Source organism: Myotis lucifugus, unplaced genomic scaffold (assembly GCF_000147115.1).
Source record: "Myotis lucifugus unplaced genomic scaffold, Myoluc2.0 scaffold_73, whole genome shotgun sequence".
NCBI classification, from domain to species: Eukaryota; Metazoa; Chordata; class Mammalia; order Chiroptera; family Vespertilionidae; genus Myotis; species Myotis lucifugus.
The window spans coordinates 2,639,914-2,664,944 of record NW_005871121.1 but is presented as its reverse complement, the minus strand read 5'-3'; the positions used below and the strand labels follow the sequence as shown (position 1 = coordinate 2,664,944).

The window sequence follows — 25,031 nt, the reverse complement described above, 5'->3', positions numbered from 1 at the left end:
TAAAACAAAAACAAACATTTTAAAATAACTTATTATATTACCTATAACTCATTTAATATTATAACTTATTTTTGCTGTTCGACTATGCACGTTTTAAAAAACAAATTAAAAAAATAGTATTGTCGCTCCTATATTGTGCATATTACAATCAGAATTATTTTAATAAGCTTTTAACAATAGAAGCAATCAAAAAGAAAGTATAGTTCAGAATAAACCAATAAATTGAGAATAAGAGAGAGGTTTCAGGTCCAGATTATTAATTAATTTGGCTAATTGCCTTATTTGGTAAAACAAAAATGTTTAAACAGATAATCTTTATGAACCTCCCACTCTTCAAACAAATCTGTTTTTTGTGTGTGTTTTTTTAACAGAAAAAGGCAACTGAAAGAAATGTTATTGCCTTAAAAATGGCAATATTAACTTTAGACATTGATAAAGCAAGTATACAAATAAAAAATTAGCATGCAAATGAAAAATTAAGGGTAACAAATAAAAATTAAATACAGAATTCATTAGCTCTAACGTAGTGAAAGAGAAAAAAGGAGAAAATTAAGAACATTTTTTATAAATCAATTCCAAAGAATATTGAAGAAAAATAAGTAAAATAATAACAAAAATAAGAGAACAGTAATAGTAGAGGTGAAAAACAACATAAAGTGTAGAAATAAGACCTAATTATATCAAAAATTAACATTTTAAACTCATCTATTTAAAAATAACTAAAATTTACTCATAACTATTTATTCATGAGACCTACTAAAGGATAACAACAAAGGAACATGAAAGCAAAGAGGAGAATAAGATACTAAGCAATTACGAACTGAAAAAAATCCTGATACAATAATAAAAATATAATAAAACCCCAAAACCTTAGGGCAATCATGACTTATTTGCTCTAAGGTTTTGGGGTTTTGTTATATTTTTATTATTGTACTAGTGGCCTGGTGCACAAAATTCGTGCACATTAAAAGGGAATTAATTAGAGGAAATATTTTAATATTGCTATTTGCCCTTTATCTATAATAGAAGTGTCAGAGATGAAAGAAAATTAGTAAAATGTATATGAAAATCTTCCTCCTGTCAGAGTCTGGGGCACACCACAGGACCCAGAGTCAAGTCCCCGCCCACCTGCATGCTGGGGGCAACCCAAGCCTCCTGCTCGCTCCAGCTCCGTGGCCGCCGCAATCTTAGTTGGGTTAATTTGCATACTCCCTCCTGATTGGCTTGTGGGCGTGGCTTGAGCGTAGCAGAGGGATGGTTAATTTGCATGTTTCTCTTTTATTTTATATAGGATTCTAGTAAGTGAAGGATATTCCAAAGCTTAATAACTAATATTGTTTTTTCTGGTTCAAGACTGGCCAAAGTGACTGATATTAGGAAGTATATTGGAAGAGAGGAAGAGGAGAGAAAGTGCAAGCAAATGAGGATGGGCATGTAAAAAAGAGAAGGCCCATGTTAGTGACTTATTAAAAAGAAACAAACAGCCCTAGCTGGTTTGGCTCAGTGAATAGAGCGTCGACCCAGGTTCGATTCTGGTCAAGGGCACATGCCCGAGTTGGGGGCTTGATCCCCAGTAGGGGACATGCAGGAGGCAGCCAATCAATGATTCTCTCTCATCGATGACGTTTCTATCTCTCCCTTTCCCTTCCTCTCTGAAAGCAATACAAATATATTTATAAAAAAAAGAAACTAAATTTGACAAACTTTATTTATTATTATTTTTAAAATCCTTACCCAAGGACATGCTTAGAAAGTGGGAGAAAGAGGAAGAGAGAGAGAGAGAGGAAAAGAGGGAAAGGGAGAAACATCAATGTGAGAGAGAAACATCAATCCGTTGCCTTCTGCACGTGCCCCGGCAACCTTTTGGTGGTGCACAGAACAATGCTCAACCAGCCACTCTGGCCGGGCAATAAAGTTTTAGTTTTGAACTAATTGCTGGATAAATCTTGATGAGCTTGACTCTGAAGTCATGAGTTCAATGAGAGATATAATTAAAAACACAAGGCACATCAGAGTAAAAATAGCTACAACCCAGGGTTTTAACTCAGTGGCACACTAGTTCCAACTTATACCTGAAGTTTGACATTTTGTATATGGAACAGAACCCAGGGCAATCTCCACATGCCTACCAATGACTTCAACAGTCACAATCATAGTGATAACGTGATTGCAGGATGCAGTTTTCAGCTGAAATCAAGATTTTCATATTATACCAATGAACAACGGCTACAAATATAGGAGCATGCAAGGGGGAGGGCTGGTATAGGATGTATTCTATAATTCAAGGTTTCTCAAAGCAGAGCACTTCAAGATGATTGTTTCATCAAGTGAAGGAAAGGAGATGTTATTCCCACTACTTCCTTCCAAAGGTAAAAATCTATTTCTAGTTCCTAATGTACTCTGATATGTTCCAATTACTCAGTGGCAACTAATCTGTAACTTTGTGCCACAGAAATTCTGGAATTCAATCACTTAACATTGACGAGGCTGCAGCTCTGAACCTTTCTCTGTAAGTAGTTAAATCCTTGTGAAAGCAAACAAATGGTAATTACTCTCTGGGTAGCTATATATCTAGCACATTGTAGGCACTCAATATATATGCTATCAAAACAGTAAATATATATGAAAAATCTAGTACATATAAATTGGTACTCAATAAGTATCCACTGACTATACAGAAACAAGTGGGTAAAATAATAACAGTAAAAATTACTCTTATTTTTAATTTATAAAGTTCCCAGAACTAAAAACATACCCGTAGTGATGTATTTTTCCTTGGATAAGGAATGGTACTGAAAGGTCAAGCAGTTCCAGGTCTTCATGGCCAGATTTCACAGGGATTACACTATGAAACTTGTCTGCCAGTTTGTAGATTTCACTAAGTGTACCTCCTATTAAGAGAATAAAAAAACCCTTCAAGTAGTACAAATATAATGTAGGCAAAATGTAAGGTATAATAAAAAAGACAAAGCCATGAATTTAGAGATTTAATACATTTATACATTCATTCTGAAAAATGATATGTAAACAGGTTCCTGCACAGAAACCACTGAACAGAAAATGCTGAGACTTGAGCAAAATACAAGGCTTGTGAAATTTTAATCATCTTCTTAAATGTATACAAGTTGCTCCTTATGCCAGGAACACTTGGTTTCAAAGAATCAAAAGAATAAAATTAAAAGCCAAAGTACACAGGATTCTCATTACTAAATTTTCTATTACTACTAATGTCTAGGCAAGTTCAATCCTGAGTTTGAGATAACTCTTTTAACTTTCAGGTCAACATTAAGTAAAGATGCATAGTCCATGTAATATGAATTCATGTACTATTATAGTGTTGGTTCATTTTTCCTGGAAAACCATCTCAATTACCTCAATTCTATGACAGGGTGAGCATTAAAACCATCACGCTGGCTGAGAAGAAACAGTACGCCCAATGGTGCACCATTATTACAAGGCAGTATTTTCGGGGGGAAACTCACACCTCTTGGTACCTTTTCTGGTGTACTTTTTACTTAGATTGATAATTGTTCCTCTTTAGGGAAAAAGAATATGATTTATAAAAATACTTTGGTGTATTTCCTAAAATCTGTATAAAATGTGGAACATTAAAATTCAGTTGTGATGGGAAGCATTTCTGGCATAGCCTACTAAAGATGTCCAAAAATACACTTCTCCATAAAGACAAAATGAACACTGGCAAAACTGTTAAATGCAATTCTTCCAGAGCTCTAGAAATTAATGCAAGGCTCGCAACAATGCAAGGATAAACTTCCCCCTATCCCTCTGTCTGCAGCTCTGTGGGAGCTGGAAACCACAGCTCTGCCAGGTCACACTGCAGTTAGGTCCTAGCCTCAGGTTAGGCAGGGTTACAATACTCAGAACCACAATAAAATAAAAACATTATATTTTGATGAAACCCTTTCATATTTTAAAGTGCTTTCAACATACACTTTAAATCTTTGTAAGGTAAAGTGTTATTGCTTTGAATTACTTATTTATTTAATAAATAATTACTGAGAGCCAGTTATATGCCAGGCATTCTATGCCAGGTGCTGAAGGTACATAGATTAAAATAAACATGTATCCTGTCCTTAGGGAGCTTACATTCTAATAAGAAAAAACTTCTATGAACAGTCAGATAAAACACAAATATAATACAAGAAGAAAAGTGCTCCACTGGAAATACAAGCAGTATGTTATAAAAACCACTCAAATCTGTCTGGTGAATCAGAAAAAGCGCTTCAAATGTATAGGTGCTCATTAAATACTAGAGGCCCGGTGCACAAAAATTTGTGCACTGGCGGGGGGATCTCTCAGCCCGGCCTGTGCCCTCTTGCAGTCTGGGACCCCTCGGGGGACGTCCATCTGCTGGCTTAGGCCCACTCCCCGGGGAATTGGGCCTAAGTTGGCAATCAGACATCCCTCTGGCAGCCCAGGAGCCCTTGGGGGATGTCCACTTGCCAGCGGGGAGCAGACCTAAGCTGCAGTCGGACATCCTTAGCGCTGCTGAGGAGGCGGGAGAGGCTCCTACCACCACCTCTGTACTGGCAGCCGTCAGCCTGGCTTGTGGCTGAGCAGAGCTCCCGCTGTGGGAGTGCACTACCAGAGGGAAGCTCCTGCATTGAGCGTCTGCCCACTGGTGGTCAGTGTGTGTCATAGTGACCAGTCATTCCCAGTTTTTCTGCTGTTAGGGTCAGTTTGCATATTACCCTTTTATTATATAGGATAGAGGCCTGGTGCATGGGTAGGGGCCGGCTGGTTTGCCCTGAAGGGTGTCCCGGATCAGGGTGGGGGGTCCCGCTTGGGTGCCTGGCCAGCCTGGGTGAGGGGCTGATGGCTGTTTGCAGGCTGGTCAAGCCCCTCCCCCCCAGTGGGGACCCTCACCCCATGGAGGTTTGGCCAGCCTGGGTGAGGGGCTGATGGGTGTTTGCAGACTGGCCACAACCCCTTCAGGGTGGGGGTCCCCACTGGGGTGCCTGGCCAGCCTAGGTGAGGGGCTGAGGGCCGTTTTCAGGCTGGCCAAGCCCCCTGGCGACGGAAGCTCCCAGCCTCTCCTTTTTTTTTTTATTCTGGGATTTATTTACCTTGTATAATTGAAACTTTGTTGCCTTCAGTAGAGCTCAGAGTTGGCCGCGGCAGGCAGGAAGCTTGGCTTCCTCCATCACTGGAGCAACCAAGCCTCCTGCTTGCTCCAGCTCCATGGCTGCCAGCCGCCATTTTGGATGGGTTAATTTGCATATAGTCACTCTAATTGGCTGGTGGGCGTGGCTTAAGGCATAGCAAAGGTATGGTCAACTTGCATGTTTGTCTTTTATTAGATTAGATTCCACATGAATTGCTAAACCAGTGGTTCTCAACCTTCCTAATGCCGCGACCCTTCAATGCAGTTCCTCATGTTGTGGTGACCCCCAACCATAAAATTATTTTCGTTGATACTTCATAACTGTAATTTTGCTACTGTTATGAATCGTAATGTAAATATCTGATATGCAGGATGTACAAAGGGGTCGCGACCCACAGGTTGAGAACCGCTGTCAAAACAAAGGGAATTATTGAATTTACTTCTGAAGATATACTAGAGCACAAATTCCCAGAAGAGCAATGGAATGGCAAAAAGGCACAGAGTAAGATGCAGGGTTTAGGAATTGCCACCAGTTCAGGATGGCTGGAGAGTGGGGTGGGAATTATGGGAGAGGAGCCTGAAGGTTTGTGGCTGGGTGGTAAGATAGGACTAGGAGCTAAAGGGACTTTGTAATTCAAGCTCCCTTGGACCTTCAAAGCCATCTTGGCTTCAGCACAGAATTCTGTGGGAGGCAGTGCCACACAGGAGGGCCCTGAGGCACACAGGACACCCTCTCTTTGGCCCTAAGGACAGTTCTTATAAGCCTCCTAGGACCACAGCTTTCTTTTATTTTTATAGCCTACAAATACCACAGCTTTCTTTTATTTTTATAGCCTACAAATACTCTGACTCCATTTTTTGCATGCATGTGTCTGTGTGCTTTTGTTTTGAAATCTATCTCCTGGTACAGATTAAAATATTGCTAATGGAATTAAGATACCACATTTCACTCATCAAAGTAGCCAAATTCTTTAAAGTGCTAGTATATGATCACGAGGGTAGGGGAGCAGATAACGGCCTATGCTGCTAAAGCATATGCAACTAGGATAACTTTACTACAAAGGAACTGGGCAACATTTGCTTAATTACTGTGCCCTCATAATTATACTTTATCCAAAGTTCATCAGAGTTACTATGTCAAAAAACAGAAAACAATTCGGTTCCACCACTTACCACCTACACTGGGAAAGACATTTAACTTCTCCGCAGTTCAGTTTTCTCATGCATCAAAACAGCTTATAATAGTACCAAATGTATAGGATTGTCATAATGATTTAATTATTGCACAGAAATTAAAATAGTTTCTGATACACGATAAATGTATTAAAACAAGATTCTCATGAAAATGATAAAATGTGTATTCTAGATATAGCTATTTTCTAAAAGGGTTATGTATTGCTACAAAATAAATACAAAAATGTCAGTAATAACAATGATCATAACCCATTGTAATAAAGAGCATTCATTTATAAAATGCAACTACAGATTTCTATAATGCAAAATCAAAGATGATGTTTTCCTTTTATTATGGAATATTCTTAAGAAAATAATGAAACTAAATTTAGCATGGGAAAAAAATCTGTGGTAGATATATTAGATAAAAATAAGGCAAAAGTGGAAAAGCAATGCAAAAATAAATAAGACTCAAATTTTAATTTTTTAAAAACATGTCAAGTTATCTTTACTTGTCTCAAGGGTCCCTTCTCTGGTTAGATATCAATAGATGCTATCTATTTCATTCTACTTTTATGAAGCGATAGTGACATCCAGAGGCCAAGATAACAGCAACTGTACATCACAAGCAGCCTCTTAATTATTACTCAGCTTGATAATCAGCTTGGATCTGATTAAAATTACATGCAAAAATCCAACAAAATGAACAAATGCAAACACCTGAATTTAATGTATAATTTCAAAATGTCATTCAGATAAGTATATATATGTGTGTGTATGTATATATTTGAATCTAGTTGTTATTGATAATATATTCCATTTTATGAAATTTAAATTAACAATATTTTGACTTAATATATCCTAGGTCAGTGATGGCAAACCTTTTGAGCTCTGCGTGTCAGTATTTTGAAAAACCCTAACTTAACTCTGGTGCCGTGTCACATATAGAATTTTTTTGATATTTGCAACCATAGTAAAACAAAGACTTATATTTTTGATATTTATTTTATATATTTAAATGCCATTTAACAAAGAAAAATCAACCAAAAAAGTGAGTTCCCGTGTCACCTCTGACACGCGTGTCATAGGTTCGCCATCACTGCTAGGTTGCCCCTAAAATAAGTTTAATAATAATTAGAGAAAGACATAAGAAAGCTATAACCTAATAAAACAACAACTTAAATATCTTACCTTCTATCAAAATTAGACAGTCATTTGAAAGTGGGAGAATACCATTATTTTTCACAAAATGAACAGCTACTTGTCGTTCTCCCTGATCTTTAGTGGACCAGACTTTCGAATCATATAATGAAGTATTTTGTAGTTTAGTATTGGGAGTTTTAGTTGCGTTCTCTTGCAAAATTCGATCCAAATCACCTTCGTGCAGAACTTCCTGCCTAAAATAATCAACAAGGAAAAAACACAAAACAATTGGCATAAGCTTGTAAATTCAAATTTTCCAAATTATCCAATCAAAGAATTGTTTATGTGCTGAAGAACCAGTTTATTTTAAAATATGGAGATAATTCACTTTCCTGATTAAAGACTGTTATTCAATAGAAAGATATTTGTATTTCATGGCTAAGTAGCTCCTTATCAATAATTACATTAACCACCAGCAACTTCCTTGCCTGGTTTTGTGATATCCAAGTTTTTAATTATAATTATTTCTAGTACCAATTTGTTCTCCTTTGTAAGGAATGCTTAACTTCCCAGTGAGATAAGAAAATACAGCAGTCCCCTCCTTGTCTTCAACCCACTTACCACCTAAGAAATCTCACTGTCATAGGGCATCTACTTCACAAACCAATATTTGTTTTGATTTCTTTTAATCTAGAGTAATAGTTTTGAAAAGTCACATGGTAAAGTATGCTTGAGTAGAAATGGCATGATCTGGAATCAACCAGCTGTGTAACTTTAGGTAACACCTCTTAACCTTTGTGAGGCAATTTCCTTATTTGTGTAAAAAATGATCACAGAGGGTGGTTTTGTTTCACAAAGTTAAGTGATATTACAGAATTTGACAAACTATCATTTGATAATGCTTCAAGAACTATCTAAAATCTGTCTGATACTTTAATTCCAACTATCATTTAAAATTCAAATGGGCAGAAGACAGTCCCCCCTTTCAGTTAAGAAGACATGATGATCAAAAATCTCTACAAACAGTATTACACTTAGATTTTAGAGGGGACTATACATATATCAGTGTACATGGAGGCATAAACACAAACAATACATAAGCACACAAATATAATTGAGATGCGTATATAGTATTTATACATCATATATTTAGAGGGAAGATTGTTGAGCTAATAAGCTAGTAAGTACATATTCATTCTAATGTCTTATACATTTATATGTTTATCTATCTATCTATATAAAAACCTAATATGCAAATAGACCGAACAGCAGAACAACCAAACAGCCAGTCGCTATGACGTGCGCTGACCACCAGGGAACATGGTGGGCGTTGACCGTGGCAGGATGATAGAGGTGAGTGGGGGCACCAGACCAAGGCAGGGCACTGGTCGCTGTCATCAGGGCGAGCCTACGGTGGTTACTGAAAATTCTTTGCTCCCACGCACTGATATCCTGCCCGGCGCTTGCACCCCGCTGCTGGCGCACAGCGCTGGTCTCGATTGCTCAGCATCGTCAGCGGGTAGGAGCGGCGGCTACTGGCCCCAATTGCCCCTGAGGGCTTCTCCACCTTTCTCTGCTCCTGAGGGGCAATTGGGGCAGCAGCCACTGCTCGCACCTGCTGACAGCACCGGTCCTGCTCACACCCGCTACTGGCGCCATCAGCATGTGGGAGCAGCGGGAAAGGAGCTGCCGGCAGACGGGACCTGTGGTGGGAGGTGCCAGGCGGGGGCGTGGAGGATGAGCAGAGACCTGCAACTGTGCCCACCGCAGCCTCGAGGCCCACAGTTCCTTTCAAGTGCAAGAATTCGTGCACTGGGCCCCTAGTATTATAATAATTGATGTTTAGAATGAAGACTTTAAGGTACTGAGAAATTTTCAATTACTAACAATAATTTAAGTTGCATTTACTATGTTGTAGTTATTAAACAGGAGAGAAATATTTCCAACAAGGCTTTCTATGTCAGTTAAAATTTTCAACTAACCAGAAGTCTTTTCTATTTAAGAATTTTAGTTGCTTTGACTATTTGGGATCTTTTGTAATTCTATACAAACGTGATGATTATTTTTTCTATTTCTTTAGAAAATGTCATTGGGATTTTGATGGGATTACATTAAATCTGTATATTATTTTGGATAATATGGGCATTTCAACTATGTTGATTCTTGTAATCCATGAACATAGAATATCTTTTTAATTCATTGTGTCTTTTTCAATCTCTTTTAATAATGCTTTGTAGTTTTCAGTATATAGGTCTTTCATGTTCTTTGTTAAGTTTATTCCTAGGTATTTTATATTTTTGTTGCAAATGCAAAAGAATTGTTTTTTCCATTTATTTTTCTGAAATTTCATGGTTAGCATATAGGAATGCAGTGGATTTTTGTACATTGACTTTGAATCCTGCAACTTTACTGTATTTGTGTATTGTTTCTAATAGTTATTTGGTGGAGTCTTTAGCATTTTCTATGTAAAGAATCATGAAATCATTAATTTTAATAACAATGTCATCCCAATAAATATAATTTAAATAAAAAAATTATAGTAGTTAATGGTTTATTTTTAAGAATATTTTTTGTGACAAATGAGTAAGTCTCCCCAAATATTTTCATAGTTTATTATTTGTCTGCATTTGACAGAGCTACTAAGTTGAATTTCACATCTAAAAATAGCCCCTACTTTTACTTGTTATTACTAAGAAATATCAGAAGGATTTACTTTCTAAGAATTTAGTATTTTCTCTTAAAAATGTTAGCATTCTATCTAAATATAATGCAGAAAATCACAATTTACTCATTTCCAGGACTTAAACTGACATATATGAAAACATATACATAAGTATTATGAAATGAAACTTGTGCTATTATGGAAGATACTTACATTGACTGACAGTTAGGACAATAAAGTTTAATAGACTGAAAGAGTTTTCTGGGCTTATATGATCTCAATTTTGCTCGGATACGATATCGTTGGGGAGCTTTTTGTTTCAAAATAGCACATAGTGGGGTGTTCTCCAAATATTGATGATCTGTAAGTACTATAAAGAAATTTTAGATTAAGGTAGAATAATCTATAAGAATAATAAGTATATTCATGACATGAATCTCCTTGAAAATATATTCTAAAAAACCCATTTAAATTGTATTGTCAACCTTGATAAGATTTTTCCACATTTATCATCATCTCCATCTGTCTTTATCTCTGTCTCTCTCTCTCCACATATACAGGGTGTCCCCACAAAAATGTATGCACATTCTAACAGTTGATAGTGTGTGTATACATTTTTGGGGGACACCCCATACCTTACAGATACGTAATTCATTTATAACTGTGTATATATGAGAATCCTTAGAGAATAATTTCCAGACATCACACCCCTTTAACTTTAAATATTTCAGTGTGTATTTCACAAAAACAAGACTTCATTTACATAATACAACAGACTTTATTCAAATTTCTCCAACAGTCCTCTCATAATATTCTTATTCAGCATTTTATTTCTCAGTTGAGAATCCAATCATGAGCCATGCATTTCATTTACTTTTCAAATCTCTTTGAACCCCTTTGGTGAAGAATGGTTCCTCAGCTTTACTCTGTCTTTCATGATACTGATGTATTTGAGAAGAGGCCATTTATTTGGTTATGCCTGGCTTTTCTCATGATCAGATACAAAATATGCATTTCTGGCAGGAATATTACTATATAAATAATACTGTGACCTTCCTCCTCAATGTATCACATCAAGAGGCAAACGATATCAGTGTTTTCTTTCCTGGGGATTTAATTTTGTTGGTTAAGGTGGTGTTCAACAGATTTCTTGACTATAAATTTATTTTTCCCCTTTTTAATTAATAAGAAAGTAATTGGGGAAAACATAAATATCCCAATCTTATTAAACATTAAAGATTCCACTAGTTTAGGACACACTGGCGATTCACAAATAAATCAATTACTACCATGGTTGCAAAATGGTGTTGTCTTTTTTCCTAGCTTCATCATTCCTTTTACATTCATTAGTTGCCATTCTATTTTTAATAAGAGTCCTGGCTGGTGCTGCTCAGTGGTGACAGTGTCATCCTTTGCACCGAAGAGTATTGGGTTTGATTCCTGGTCAAGGGCACATACCTGGTAGGTTCGATCCCTGGCCCCGGTCAGGGTTCCTATGGGAGGCAACCAATCGATGTGTCTCGCTCACATAGATGTTTCTCTCTCTCTTTCTCCCCCCTCTCTCCTTCCCTCCCAGTCTCTAAAAATAAATGGGGAAAAAAAGTTTAAAGAGTTTTCCATTCAACTTCATTTGTTTTGTTCTTTTATTTACTATCCACATGAGGTAGTGGATTCTACTTTATTCAGTAAGTTCTATTCCATCACTAGTATGTTTTATTTTGATGCTCAATTTGAATAAGATGTGACATGTTTCATTATTAACTGAGAATTTCTTTTCTGGGTTTCATTTTATGCTAGTTAGGATGAGGTAGAGGAATAAGAGAGAAATATAGATATGTTTTTGCCCTCATGGACATCTGCTCTCAATATTTAATAGAAATGAATTTGTTGATTTGTGGAAGGACATGTTTTAATATGCTCACGATTATGCCGTATTTCAAAAATGAAACATGGTCTTACTTGTAGCTGATAGTTGTTGACATCTTTCTACCTCATACAATGATACTGATCCAGAGCCTATAGGAAGAAAAATAGGAAATTATACAGTTTTAAAATCCATTAAAAATTTAATGAGGCATTGAAAACCATAATACATTGCAGAGAAACTGAAAAAAATTTAAACAAATAGTAAAATATGCCATGTTAAGTGATGGGAAGTTTCCCAAATTACTCTGTAGATTCAATATAATCCTATAATCAAAACTGCAGCAGGTTAACTGTAGAAAGACACAAGCGGATTCTATCACTTAGGTAGAAATATAAGAATCTAGAACACATCTTGACAAAGAACAAAATTGGAGAACTTATACTCAAGACTTAAAGACTTGCTAAATTAAGACCATATGGTACTGACAGAAAGACTGACCAACATATCAACAAAATTAAATAGAAAGCTCAGAAATAAAACCACAGTTACATGATCATTTTATTATTGATAAAGGCAGCAAAGCAATCCAAAGGGGAAGCAAAACTCTTTCAACAAATGGGGCTACAACTGGAAATTAGTGTGAGGGGGAAAAAATGCTTAATTTATAATATTAGTAGGCACTGGACAGAAAGCCCAGAAATAAATCCACATTTATGCCCATTTGATTTTTGACAAAGATGCCAAAGCCATCTTACAGAAAAAGAAAACAAGCAGGTGATACAACTGTAAATTCATATTTTAAAAATGTCTATCTCATGCAATACTACTAGCATTAAGAAGGAATAAACTATTGATACATGAAACAATCTATATATATAAAAGGTTAATATGCAAAGTGTCCCCTCAGGAGTTCGACCAGGCGTTTGATTGCTCACTATGATGTGCACTGACCACCAGGAGGTGGCGCAGAACAAAGGAAAGCCCCGGCCAACAGCTGGAAGGCCCTGATTGGCCCTGATCGCCAGCCGGGCCTAGGGCCTACCTGTGCACAAATTTTGTGCACCAGGCCTCTAGTATGAATCTAAAAAACATAGTATATACAGGGGTACATAGTAGTTCATTTATTTGAATTTCTAGAAGAGGTGCAGTTCATCTATGATAGAAAAATAATCAAATTCTGGGGTGGGGTAGTGATGAGGATTCACTGGGAAGGAACGTGAGGGAACTTTCTGTGACAAGGATAATGCTCTAGATTTTAAGAGAGATTTAGGTTACACAGATTTGTGTATTAGTGAAAAGTCATGAAATCGTACACATAAGTTGTCCATTTCATTGCATATAATTTTATTTCAAAAATAAAAAATATCCTAAACAAACACTGAACTCTAGTCAATGATGCTCATTCTGAAATGTTTAGGAGGTATACTTAGGTCTGTAACTTATTTGAATCAAGAAATAATATGGATTGATAGATAAATGACAGAGTACATAGAGTAAAAGGTTAACTTGAGAAACAGGTTATGAGAATATGAGTGCTCACTTTAGATTGTTTCAACTTTTCTGTAAGTTTAAAAATTTCATTATTTTGGAAAAATACAATGTGAAGGAAATAAAAGGAAAGGTGAATAAAATAATAAACTTACTAAATTTAATAGGATGACTTGGTGAACACCGTAAGATAGAATTTTAATTCAACAAGAAAGCAAAAGTAGTGAACTGAGCAATAAATTTGAATTTTAATAATACTTTCTAAAATGAAGAATTTAAGACTTCAAAAAGTACCTATATTTTGTAATTACTCTACCTTACATTCTACTATATAAAACCAGAAGCCCGGCACACGAAATTCGTGCACAGATACGGTCCCTAGTTCTGGCCTGCGATCAGAGCCATCTTCCCTGGCTGCTGGCAGCCAGCCCGGTGCCCCGCCGCCACCCACCCTCGGTTCCCCATTCACCACTGGGTGATCGGAACCTGTTGGCGGGGGAAAGGGACCAAGAGGCCCTGCATTGAGCGTCTGCCCCCTCGTGGTCGGTACGTGTCATAGTGACTGGTCATTCCACCAGTCGATTTGCATATTACCCTTTTATTATATAGGGTAGTATATTATGTTATTATAATTTAGGGTTATCATGTATAATACTTGTCCTTCTTCCTCACTATCACCAATAGATTACATAAGAATCCATGACAAGAGAACTTGAATAGACATGCTAAACTGGGAAAGTATAATTTCAATGAATCTGATTTCTTAGTAAATGCCATTCTGCATGGCTAAAACCTTAAAAGTAGTCAAGTAATGAGAAAAGCTGTGTAAAATATATACATGGTCTCTCATAAACAAAAATGATAAAGAATCTATAAAGAATCCAACAGGAAATCAGATAAGGGATAAGAGCCGACAATTCAAAGAGGGAGTAAAAAGGGCCAATAAGTATATGATAAACGTTTTACGTGTCTGGGTTCAAGATGGCTGTGGAGTAGATGAAAGCAACACACACCTCCTCTGACACTAAACTGGATTTACAGCTAAAATTTAGAATAATCAACCTGAATAAACAACTGAAGGGCACTTGAACAGGAGTATTACATCCAAGAATTGAAAAAAATAAGCTACACTGAATCTGTTGAGAAGGGTGGAGACATGGAGAAGGCTGGTCCCTACACCCAGGTGGCAGGGACTGAGAAGTTGGAGGGATATTGTGGCTGCAAAAGTCCCCCCTGAGGAAAGTGGGGTCTCAACACCGCACTGGGACCCCAAACCAGAGTACCAGGGCCAGGAAGAAGAGCCTACATAGCATCTGGCAGCAAAAATAAGCAGGGACTTTGTCCACTGAAAAGAGTGGGAGGTTTGCTAGAATACCAGGGCCAATGCAGTGGGGCTCACTCTTTGGCACTCACCCAGGGCTCTGGAAGAGGGAAGGAGACTCGGGTATAGGGAAGCCATAAAGAGAAGATCTGGGGGGCATAGCCATGGAGATCTGGAAGGTTAGCTTCTGAGGTGCGGATCCTGAGTCAATATCCCATACTACCCTCAGGCGCCATTTTCCAAGGTCGAGCACTTGTCTTCTTAGAGCACCAGCTAGAAAAAGTGCACTAACCCCGTCCTCCAAATACTGGTGACACCATCCTGCCAAGACTGAGTCCAGCAGAAAGGACTGTTGGCTGCATCCAACAGGGACCTGAGGTGCACGCTTCTTCTGGAGAAACTATAAATGACTCTCAGACGATCACTGAACCGAGTGGCTTTGGAACAAGGGCCAATCTTTCCCCCTTCCCACAGGTTAGGCAGGCACCACCCCCAATGGAAGACTCTCATGCTAGGGTCACAGGCAGCAGGCAGCTGTGTAGCTAGGGCAGGGGTGGGCAAACTTTTTGACTCGAGGGCCACAATGGGTTCTTAAACTGGACCGGAGGGCCGGAACAAAAGCATGGATGGAGTGTTTGTGTGAACTAATATAAATTCAAAGTAAACATCATTACATAAAAGGGTACGGTCTTTTTTTTTTTTTAGTTTTATTCATTTCAAACGGGCCGGATCCGGCCCGTGAGCCGTAGTTTGCCCACGGCTGAGCTAGGGGGAGGCATGCATTTGCACCCCTCTCCCAGTCCTGCGCCACTCCCAACACAAGGCTGCCTCGATTTGCATTCCCAAATTCTGCTGGACACTGGCCTGCCAAGCACAGTTCTGCAGGGGGAAGGAAGCACAACTCAGAACCAGGACATTTGGCTTGACCCCCTCCGAGCCTCCTGTTGGGGTCTCTGGTGGTGTGCTGCTAAGTGAAGACAAACAGCTCACTCACTTCCCATGGCACAGTTGGTGCTACCCCCCAAAAAGGCTTTCTTGATCTGTATGCTCAAGTCCCAGTGACCCTGTTGTGTCCTGCTGAGCATGATCCTACAGTGAGGGCATCCTACCTGAACCTGTGACACACTCCTCCTGGGGGAGCTACGGTTGAAGACTCTGGAAGAGACTGCACAGCATGAGTCTGGAGTAGGGACCACATTCTCCCCATTGAGTGCCGGACCATGCTGCCCCAAACTAGGGGACCCATTAGCCCTGTCCGCCTGATCTGGTCACCTCGACCTACTAAGCTTGAGCTCAGTGGGGCGTGGCCAGCTTGGCCCACTCTATAGCCTTTCTGCATAAGACTCTGGAGGAAGTCCAGGCAACCTTGAGGAGGAGCAAATTAGCCAACAGGTGGATGCAGATCTCAGGGAACCTTGACCTTTTATTTATCTGAGCCCAGCTCAGAACTCCAGGAAGCTGACCCGTATATACAGATTAACCCTCTGTGGCAACCCAGGTCCAGTAGATGCAGACGCAAACAGTAAACAACCTGGTAGCACTAGACAGGCAGACCAAAACCAGTTACATACAATGTCTGATAGTGACCTGTACCTGGACACCACTCAAGTGGACCCAGAACCGACACAGCCAGTGGTGGGATTCAGACAACACCAGAGGTCAATTCAACCAGCCACACAAGAGACACACCCAAAGGAAGATTCTGGCAGCCACTAGATCCTGCTGAGAGCAACTCTGCCTCAAAGGGCAGCCCTATACAATGTCTCACTCAATGATTGGGGTTAACCCTTACAGCGACCCAGCCTGAAGGGTTAACTCCACCCACTAAAGGGCCAACAGCATTCATCAAGATGCAACTAAAACAGGGAATGCACATAACCCATAAGAAACATTCCTGGAGTACTGAGCACAGGTGATCTGGAAGACTGTGCCACTGAGCCCAACAAGACACCTCGAGACTACACCTGTACAGCAGCTTACACACTATGGTCAGGGTCAAGCCTCAGTTAGCCAGCCTGAGGGTCGATCCCACACATGAACATGTCAAAAACAATCAAGACCTAATTACAAAAAGAGGGCCCAAATAACCCACACAAGAGACATTCCTAGAGTGCCCAGCTCAGGAGATCAGAGACTGCACCATGGGGTCCCACAGCACACCTACTACAGAAGGCCACCACACCAAGACTGGGAGTCATAGCAGTTCTATATACTATATAAAACAAACACAAAGAGACAGCCAAACTGGGGAGACAAAGAAAAAAACCCTAAGTAAAAGAAAAGAAGGAAATCCATAAAAAGAGCTAAATGAAATGAAGGCAAGCAATTAATGAGATATAGATTTCAAAGTGGTTATAAGGATGCTCAACAGCATGAAAAGTTACATAGAAACCATGAAAAAAATCAGGTATAAATGAAGAATATCATGCTGATATAAAGAATACATTGAAAGAAATAAACAATAGGTTTGACAAAGCAGAAGATCAAATCAGCAATTTGGAAGACAAGGTAGAAAAAAATCATCCAATTAGAGCAGCAAAAAGAAAAAAGAATTAGAGAAAGAGGATACTTTAAGGCAGTGGTTCTCAACCTTCCTAATGCCACGACCTTTTAATACAGTTCCTCATGTTGTGGTGACCCCCAACCATAAAATTATTTTCGTTGCTACTTCATAACTGTAATTTTGCTACTGTTATGAATCGTAATGTAAATATCTGATATGCAGGATGTATTTTCATTGTTCGTGACCCACAGGTTGAGAACTGCTGCTTTAAGGGAACTTAGGGAAAACATGAAACTTAACAACATCCACATCATAGGGCTTCCAGAAGAAGAAGAAAGTGAGCGAGGGCTAGAGAATCTATTTGAAAAAATAATGACTGAAAATTTCCCTAACCTGCTGAAGGAAAAAGTCATGCAAGTTCAGGAAGCACAGAGTCCCAATCAAGATGAAACCAAAGATACGCACATCAAGACACATCATAATTAAAATGGCCAAGATTAAAGATATTGAGAGAATCTTAAAGGCAGCAACAGAGATACAATTAGTTACCTACAAGCAAGTTCCCATAGGCTGTCAGCAGATTTCTCAACATAAACACTTCAGGCCAGAAGAGAGTGGCATGAAGTATTCAAAGCAATGAAAAGCAATAACCTGAAACAAAGACTGCTCTATCCAGCATGCTATCACTTACTAGTAAATTCAAAGGCAAAATAAAGAGCTTCCCAGACAAAAAAAGGCTAAGGGAGCTCAATACCACCAAACCAACATTGCATGACATGCTATAGAGACTGCTTTAAGAAGAAAAAGAAATAGAGAGAAAAGGAACATAAGCATAAAGAAAAACAATGGCAATAAATAAGTACCTATCAATAATAACCTTCAATGTAAACTAATTAAAAGCTCTAATCAAAAGATATGAAGTAGCTGAATGGATAAGAAAACATGACCCATATATATGCTGTCTACAAGAGACACAACTCAGAACAAAAGATTCACATGGGCTGACTGTGAAGGGATGGGAAAAAATATTCCATGCAAATAAAAACGAAATAAAGCTGGGGTAGCAATACTTATTTCTGACAAAATAGACTTCCAAACAAAGGTCATAACAAGAGACAAAGAAGTTCACTACATAATACAGTAGGTCTTCGGGTTATGTCGGAGATCTGTTCCTAAGGTGTGACCTAACGTGATTTTCGCCGTAAGTCGGAACCCACCTACATAAGCACCTACGTCACTCACATGGAGCACATAAACAGCAGTAATGAAGTGAAACAGTATAAAATATTTAAAAGAAAGATAACAATTCCTGACCTGTACTTGTGGTAAATAAATAATAAAAAACATAAAGCACATATGCACATATGTCCAAATGACGGAACTTTTTTTTTTTAATAAATAAATGGGAGATGGCGACGTAACCACAAAACGACATACGTCGAGTCCGACGTAACCCAAGAACTGTCTGTACTAAAGGGATCAATCCAGCGAGAATATAACCCTTATAAACATATATGTACCCAATATAGGAGCACCTAAATATATTTTTTAAAACTTGTGGTAGACTTTAAGGGATAGATCAACAGCAAAACAGTCATAGTAGGGGACTTTAATACCCCACTGTCATCAATGGATAGATCTTCCAGACAAAAAAATCAACAAGGAATCAGTGACCTTAAATGGAACACAGGGTCAGATAAATTGATATTTACAGAACATTTCACCTCAAAGCAGCGGAACATACATTCTTTTCAAGTGCACATGGAATATTCTCAAAGATAGACCACATGCTAGGACACAAAATAAGTTGGAATGTGTGTAGGAGGAAACCATTCAATGTGTTTGTCACATCATGTTTCTCTCTCTTTCTCTCTTTCTGTCTCTCACTCTCCTCTCTCCCCTCTCCCCTTTCCACTCTCTCTAGAAATCAATGGAAAAAAATATCCTCACTTCTTGGGTGAGGATTTTTTTTAAAAAAAGAGACAGATATAGGAAGATATTAAAATAGAGAATTAATGTTGATAAAACCATTTTACTTGGCAGAGATTAAACTGTGAACGTTAAAAATTGTCCTTACTTGTTGGAAAGCTGTCCTCACATTCCGATTGACATACACCATCTGAACACTGATTGGCTGTCAAACTTGCACATTCTAAAGCCCTATAATTGGAAGAATGTAAGTTAAAATCACATGAAACAAAGTTAATATGGTCAGTTTAGCTCTACCCATAGGAACCAGAATGCACTAAAATTGTATAAAAAATTCTGTGTGTGTATGCATTTCTCCGTAGAAGGTCTATATATCTGGAGTTCCAAGGGTCCTCAAAATTAAAAACAAAACAAAACTGAATCTAGGAAAATACAAGTGTAACAGTGGGATGATGCAATATTGTGAACAAAAATAAGTTTGTAATTTAATGGATAACATTCTTAGAACAATCTCACTCTAGATCCAAGAACTAAAATATTATAACATAATAAAGTAGTGAAACTCATATAAGATTATTAAAATAGCAAATTTAATGGATTTTAAAGTCACTGCTTTCAATATTTTAATATTTAGAAAATATCTACATCATTTCAAAGTACTGAATGGGATATTTTCTATATCTCTTTGAAGATATGCAGAAGATGTACTTTTATTTCTCTAGAATACTGGTCAAAAATTCCTATACACAGAGACTAGAAACACATCAGGAAAAAGAACTGCATATAGGACTTAGGGTACTACTCACTTTCTGGAAACATCTAAAAGTTTTAAAAATATGACACCCTACAACACTTCTGTTACCTATTTTATCAGCAACAAGCACTTTAGAAAGGCCACTATTTTTTTCATAGTAGGATCAAGTATAATGGAATGCTAGATATATATACAATTTTCCAACTTTAGCTAAGCTCCAGTTTCCACTCTTTGTTGCTGTCCTTGGAAAATGTGGCCAATGACGGAAGAGCATATGTGCAAGAATAGACGAATAGAGGTAAGTACATACTGAAGTGGGAACCGTAGACTATATCCCCAGCTCTGCTACTATTTAGCTATTTGAACCTACAATCACTTCATTTGTTTCATTTGGTTCATCTCACTAAAAAAATGGATAATGCCACAGAAGGCTATGAGGATCAATTACAAGGAACCTTTTAGATTCCCCCTTACCATCCCAGAACAGTATTATCTTGAAAATCTGCTTAATTGATACCTTATTTACAATTTTTAAATAGATGTCTAATAAGCCTACTTTTTCAGTTGATCCACATCAGAGTTGCTTTCTGGCAAGACTCTGATTCCCCGACCATAACTGGTACCTCCATGGAGATGAAACTCTAGAGCTAACAATGTAGCCTGGTTCTCCGAATTCACTGATTGAAGTTTGGTATGAAGGCTATAAATTCTAAGAAAGCTTCCAACCTAAAAAGAGATGATTATTTTTTTTTAGAAAATGGAGAAAAACAAAACCAAAATATTTAACAACCATATGGGGTACAGACCAACCACCAGGGGCAGTTTAGAAAGGCCAATGATATACCAGAAAAGATACTGGTATGTTATACTGGTAGGTTGTGTACTGAACATCAGCCCCAATGACACCATATCAAACCCAAAATGTGTGTGTGTGTGTGTGTGTGTGTGTGTGTGTGTGTGTGTGTATATATATATATATATATATATATATATATAAGCATATATAACATAAATATATATGTTAAAAATAAGTCATTTCTACTTCAGAGATATTGAAGTATGAAAGATTGAGTCATAGCATTGATAAATGACCTAAATCAAGCCTACGCACTCTATTTGATTAATAAACCTATTTGATTAAGGTTCCTGAAAATAACTTGTTTTAACTAATTTAATGTAAGATTTAATTAAATCTGATCACTAAAACACTCATTATAAGAATATTATAAAATAATTTAAAATCTGCTACTATATCAGAACAATACATCCCTTATCCCACAAGTTCTATGAAAACTTTTAGATTAAACCAATTATAGTTGGGAACTAAATGGTCTATAGTTAATTTCTATGGTTAAGTTTTGTTAAACATAATCTTAAAAATACCTTCAATTATAGAGTGTTTGCTATGCTTTTAATGTAGAAGACTTAAAATGAGGCAGATGGAGATTGTTTGTCAAAGAAATTGACACCCACCAAAAGAAGAAACTATATAACTTAAATCATATTTATTTTTATAAAGAGTTATAAACAAAAGGAGTTACCAAATAGGAAATTTAATTTATTTGCATAAGACAGCACTCTTGACTGCTGATGATTGCAGGAATACAATTCTCTTTTTCACTTCAAGTTCAGAATTGAATAACAGTGGTGAAATGCTATGCAACAGCAAAGCTATATAAGGGGGAGTATAAAAAAAAAGAAGCCCTGGCCAGGTGGCTTGGTTGGTTGAACTACCATCCTATACACCAAAAGGTTGTGGTTCCATTCCCAGTCAGAGAACATACCTAGGTTGCGGGTTTGATCCCCTGTGGGAGGCAACTTCTCTCTCTCAAAATCAATAATCCTATACAATAAAAGCCTAATATGCAAATCAACCGAACGACTGGTTGCTATGATGCGCACTGACCACCAGGGGGCAGATGCTCAACGCAGGAGCTGCCCCCTGCTGGTCAGTGCGCTCCCACAGGGGGAATGTGCTCAGCCAGAAGCTGGGCTCAGGGCTGGTGAGCACAGCAGTGGTGGCGGGAGCCTCTCCCACCTCCGCTGCAGGCGGGTGGTAAGGAGCGAGGGGTCCCGGACTGCGAGAGCCCCAGACTGCAAGAGGGATGTCCGCCTGCCAGCATAGGCTGATCCCCAGGCCTAAGCCGGCAGGCAGACATCCCCCCAGGGGTCCTGGACTGCGAGAGGGTGCAGGCCAGGCTGAGGGACCCCCTCCCGCCCCAGTGCATGAATCTGGTACACCGAGCCTCTAGTAAATAAATAAATGAGATAGTAAACCAATCTCCCATCTCTGCTTATTGCTGTCTCAGTTCATTGTATGTATTTCTCCTCACCACCCTCTGGATTTGATGGAGGGGAGAAGTGGGAGAAAAAAGTAAGGGGGGGATAACCCACACTCCCAGATGCTACTCCTTCATTCACAAGAGTCTTTTTCCCATCCAATAATGGATTTTGTGAGGAGGAGGCAAGGCAGTTAGTTTTTTCTTCTCTGACCTCTTCCACTAACACAAAGATGGCGAACCTTTTGAGCTCGGCGTGTCAGCATTTTGAAAAACCCTAACTTAACTCTGGTGCCATGTCACATATAGAAATTTTTTGATATTTGCAACCACAGTAAAACAAAGACTTATATTTTTGATATTTATTTCATATATTTAAATGCCATTTAACAAAGAAAAATCAACCAAAAAAATGAGTTCGCGTGTCACCTCTGACACGCGTGTCATAGGTTCACCATCACTGCACTAACATCTACTTCATGGCAGTGGAACAGGGTGGTCAGAGAAGGAAAACACAAAAAGAAAAAAAAAAAGGAACTGATTTTCCTCATGCTATCCAAAGTAAGATACTGAAACAAAATATAAAACAGTCTATTTCTATTTACTTTTATCTGACTTTTCTGAACATTTATTATAATTGATGATTCTTTTTTTAATATACATAATATATCAGTACAGTACACATAAGTCCCACAAAGGACTTAAAGAAGGCTGAAACACAAGGAGGAAGACAGCATATTCATGAATAAAAAGCTTCTACATTATAAAGATAATTTTCCCTTAAGTCATCTTTAAAAATCAATGGAATGTAGATTAAAATCCCCAATGTCTTTCATGAAATGTAAAAAGCTGCTCTGAAAAATGTATATAAAAGTGAACAGACAAGTCAATTTTGAAGACAACTGCGAGTGGGGCCTTGAATTATGGAATATCATTTTAAAATAAAGGTACAACAATTAAGACAGTCTCGTATTAATGCAGACATATGTATGAACATAGATAAATCCTAAAAATGTCAAAGGAAAAAAGCAAATTACAGAATGATACATATACAATATACATTTTTCAGACAAAAGCATATAAAAGTATAATAAACATGGGTATTCATGCCTACATGTTAGGATATGTAGAAAGAGAATATTGAGGAGGAAAAATAGAATAAGCAGAGATACAAAGAAGGTTCAGTATGTAGTTTTAGTTCTAAAAAATTAAAAGTACCTAAAATAAGTGTGTCAAAACATTTAGAAATGTTAAGTATGAATGGTAAGCATATCAATGTTTATCATACTATCTTCTCTATTATTGTATTTCAAAATAAAACAAAATTTAAAGACCAAGAGAGAATTTATTTACATAAAGATGACAAACTGTTATTTCCAGAAATTCCTTCTGGAGGCAGCATTGTATTTTTATAAGCTTACTAAATATACTAGGAAATATGCCAGATGCTCTATTATAATGGACAAATATTACTTAATTTTGTCGGGAATGTGATAAGATTCCAGAAATACAAGTGATGGTGTCAGACCAAACAATTATAAAAACTACTTTAAAAATTGTTACAAAAGCCCATTTCAATGCAGAAACATTAAAAATAAAGCAGAGCAAGTACAGGTATTAAGAAATCACTATCCCTTTAGAAATAATTTAAAGATTCCTTATAAACTCTCATGAATTTCACTTTAGGTTTAATATTTTTAAAGATCTATACATCTCCAAATTATATCTCTTGAGTCACTGAAGGCTAAACAAAATTGTTACTACGTGTTTTATGATTATTTTTAAATTGTGTCAAGATAAGACTGGGGATTGAATATACACTGCTTTAACTTCCAGATAAAAGGTTTAAACTGTCAGTTTGTGTAAAATGCTCCGACAATGAGATAACTTAAAAACAAGATATATGAAAAATGTTATGGGCAACTTATGCTGTAAAAAATGTGTTATAAATAGAAGTCAATTATATTTATTTTATAATTGCTTTAACTGTCCTCTTTATTTAAAAAAATTTTTTTTTCTTACTGTACCTAAACAGTAAAAATGTGTTCCATGTATTTCGGTATAGAAATGGAATTTTAAATAGTTATCCTCAAGTGTTGATAAGAATTCATTTGTATCAATGTCATCTGTCTTGATTTCTTAAATTAATATGAAATGGTTGATATAGAGGTTGTCTCAGAAAAATTAAAATGTGATGTTAGTGTACATTAATAAAATACTACAGTTATATTACTTATACACAGAAAAATCCTCTTCATTTTTCTATTACACTGCACATACATATGTCCTATCTTCAGAAAAAAACTAAGAGCTCAATATTTAATTGTGTGCTCACAGCACCCTCTTGTGGGTGAGATGAAGCAGACAAAAAGGGAGAGAAAAACTGAAAAAAAAATTCACAGTACTTACTCATTCACTCATTTACCAGCAAATACTATTTTTTTCATCCTTACTACATGGAAAGCACTGAGTGAGCTGGGTGCTGCTCAGGACTTGGATAAGAAAGTCAGGACAAGTGAGGGGAAACAGAAAGACATGTAGAAGCAGCATAGGGAAAGATAAGGGCATTTGAAAACAGATCTAAAATGTAAATCATTTTCACTTATAAAAGAAATCTATATTTTTAGAAGATCTTAGCACTAGCTTTAACATTACATTTTTGTTAAAATAAACGAATCAATGTAGATAAAATGAGGGGAAAGCATTAAAGATCTACCTCCAACAGTTAATTTTCTCAAATATGTCAGAACATGAATGTACACACACGCATAAAGGAGTAAGAAAGTG

At 37.4% G+C, this 25,031-nt stretch overlaps 1 protein-coding gene across 6 annotated transcripts in view; it reads right to left on the bottom strand.

Annotated features, from left to right (window-relative positions):
• The window catches only part of POT1 (protection of telomeres 1), a 71,649-nt gene that overhangs the window by 7,615 nt on the left and 39,003 nt on the right, over positions 1-25,031 (bottom strand). For all 6 annotated transcript variants that reach the window (XM_006090499.3, XM_023755333.1, XM_023755329.1 and 3 more), the window contains 6 exons: positions 20,522-20,691; positions 19,360-19,442; positions 12,063-12,119; positions 10,317-10,473; positions 7,490-7,695; positions 2,756-2,891 (listed from right to left, as the gene is read on the bottom strand). In XM_006090499.3, coding sequence (XP_006090561.2) covers positions 2,756-2,891; positions 7,490-7,695; positions 10,317-10,473; positions 12,063-12,119; positions 19,360-19,442; positions 20,522-20,691 — 809 coding nt within the window. The remainder of the gene's footprint in view (positions 1-2,755; positions 2,892-7,489; positions 7,696-10,316; positions 10,474-12,062; positions 12,120-19,359; positions 19,443-20,521; positions 20,692-25,031) is intronic.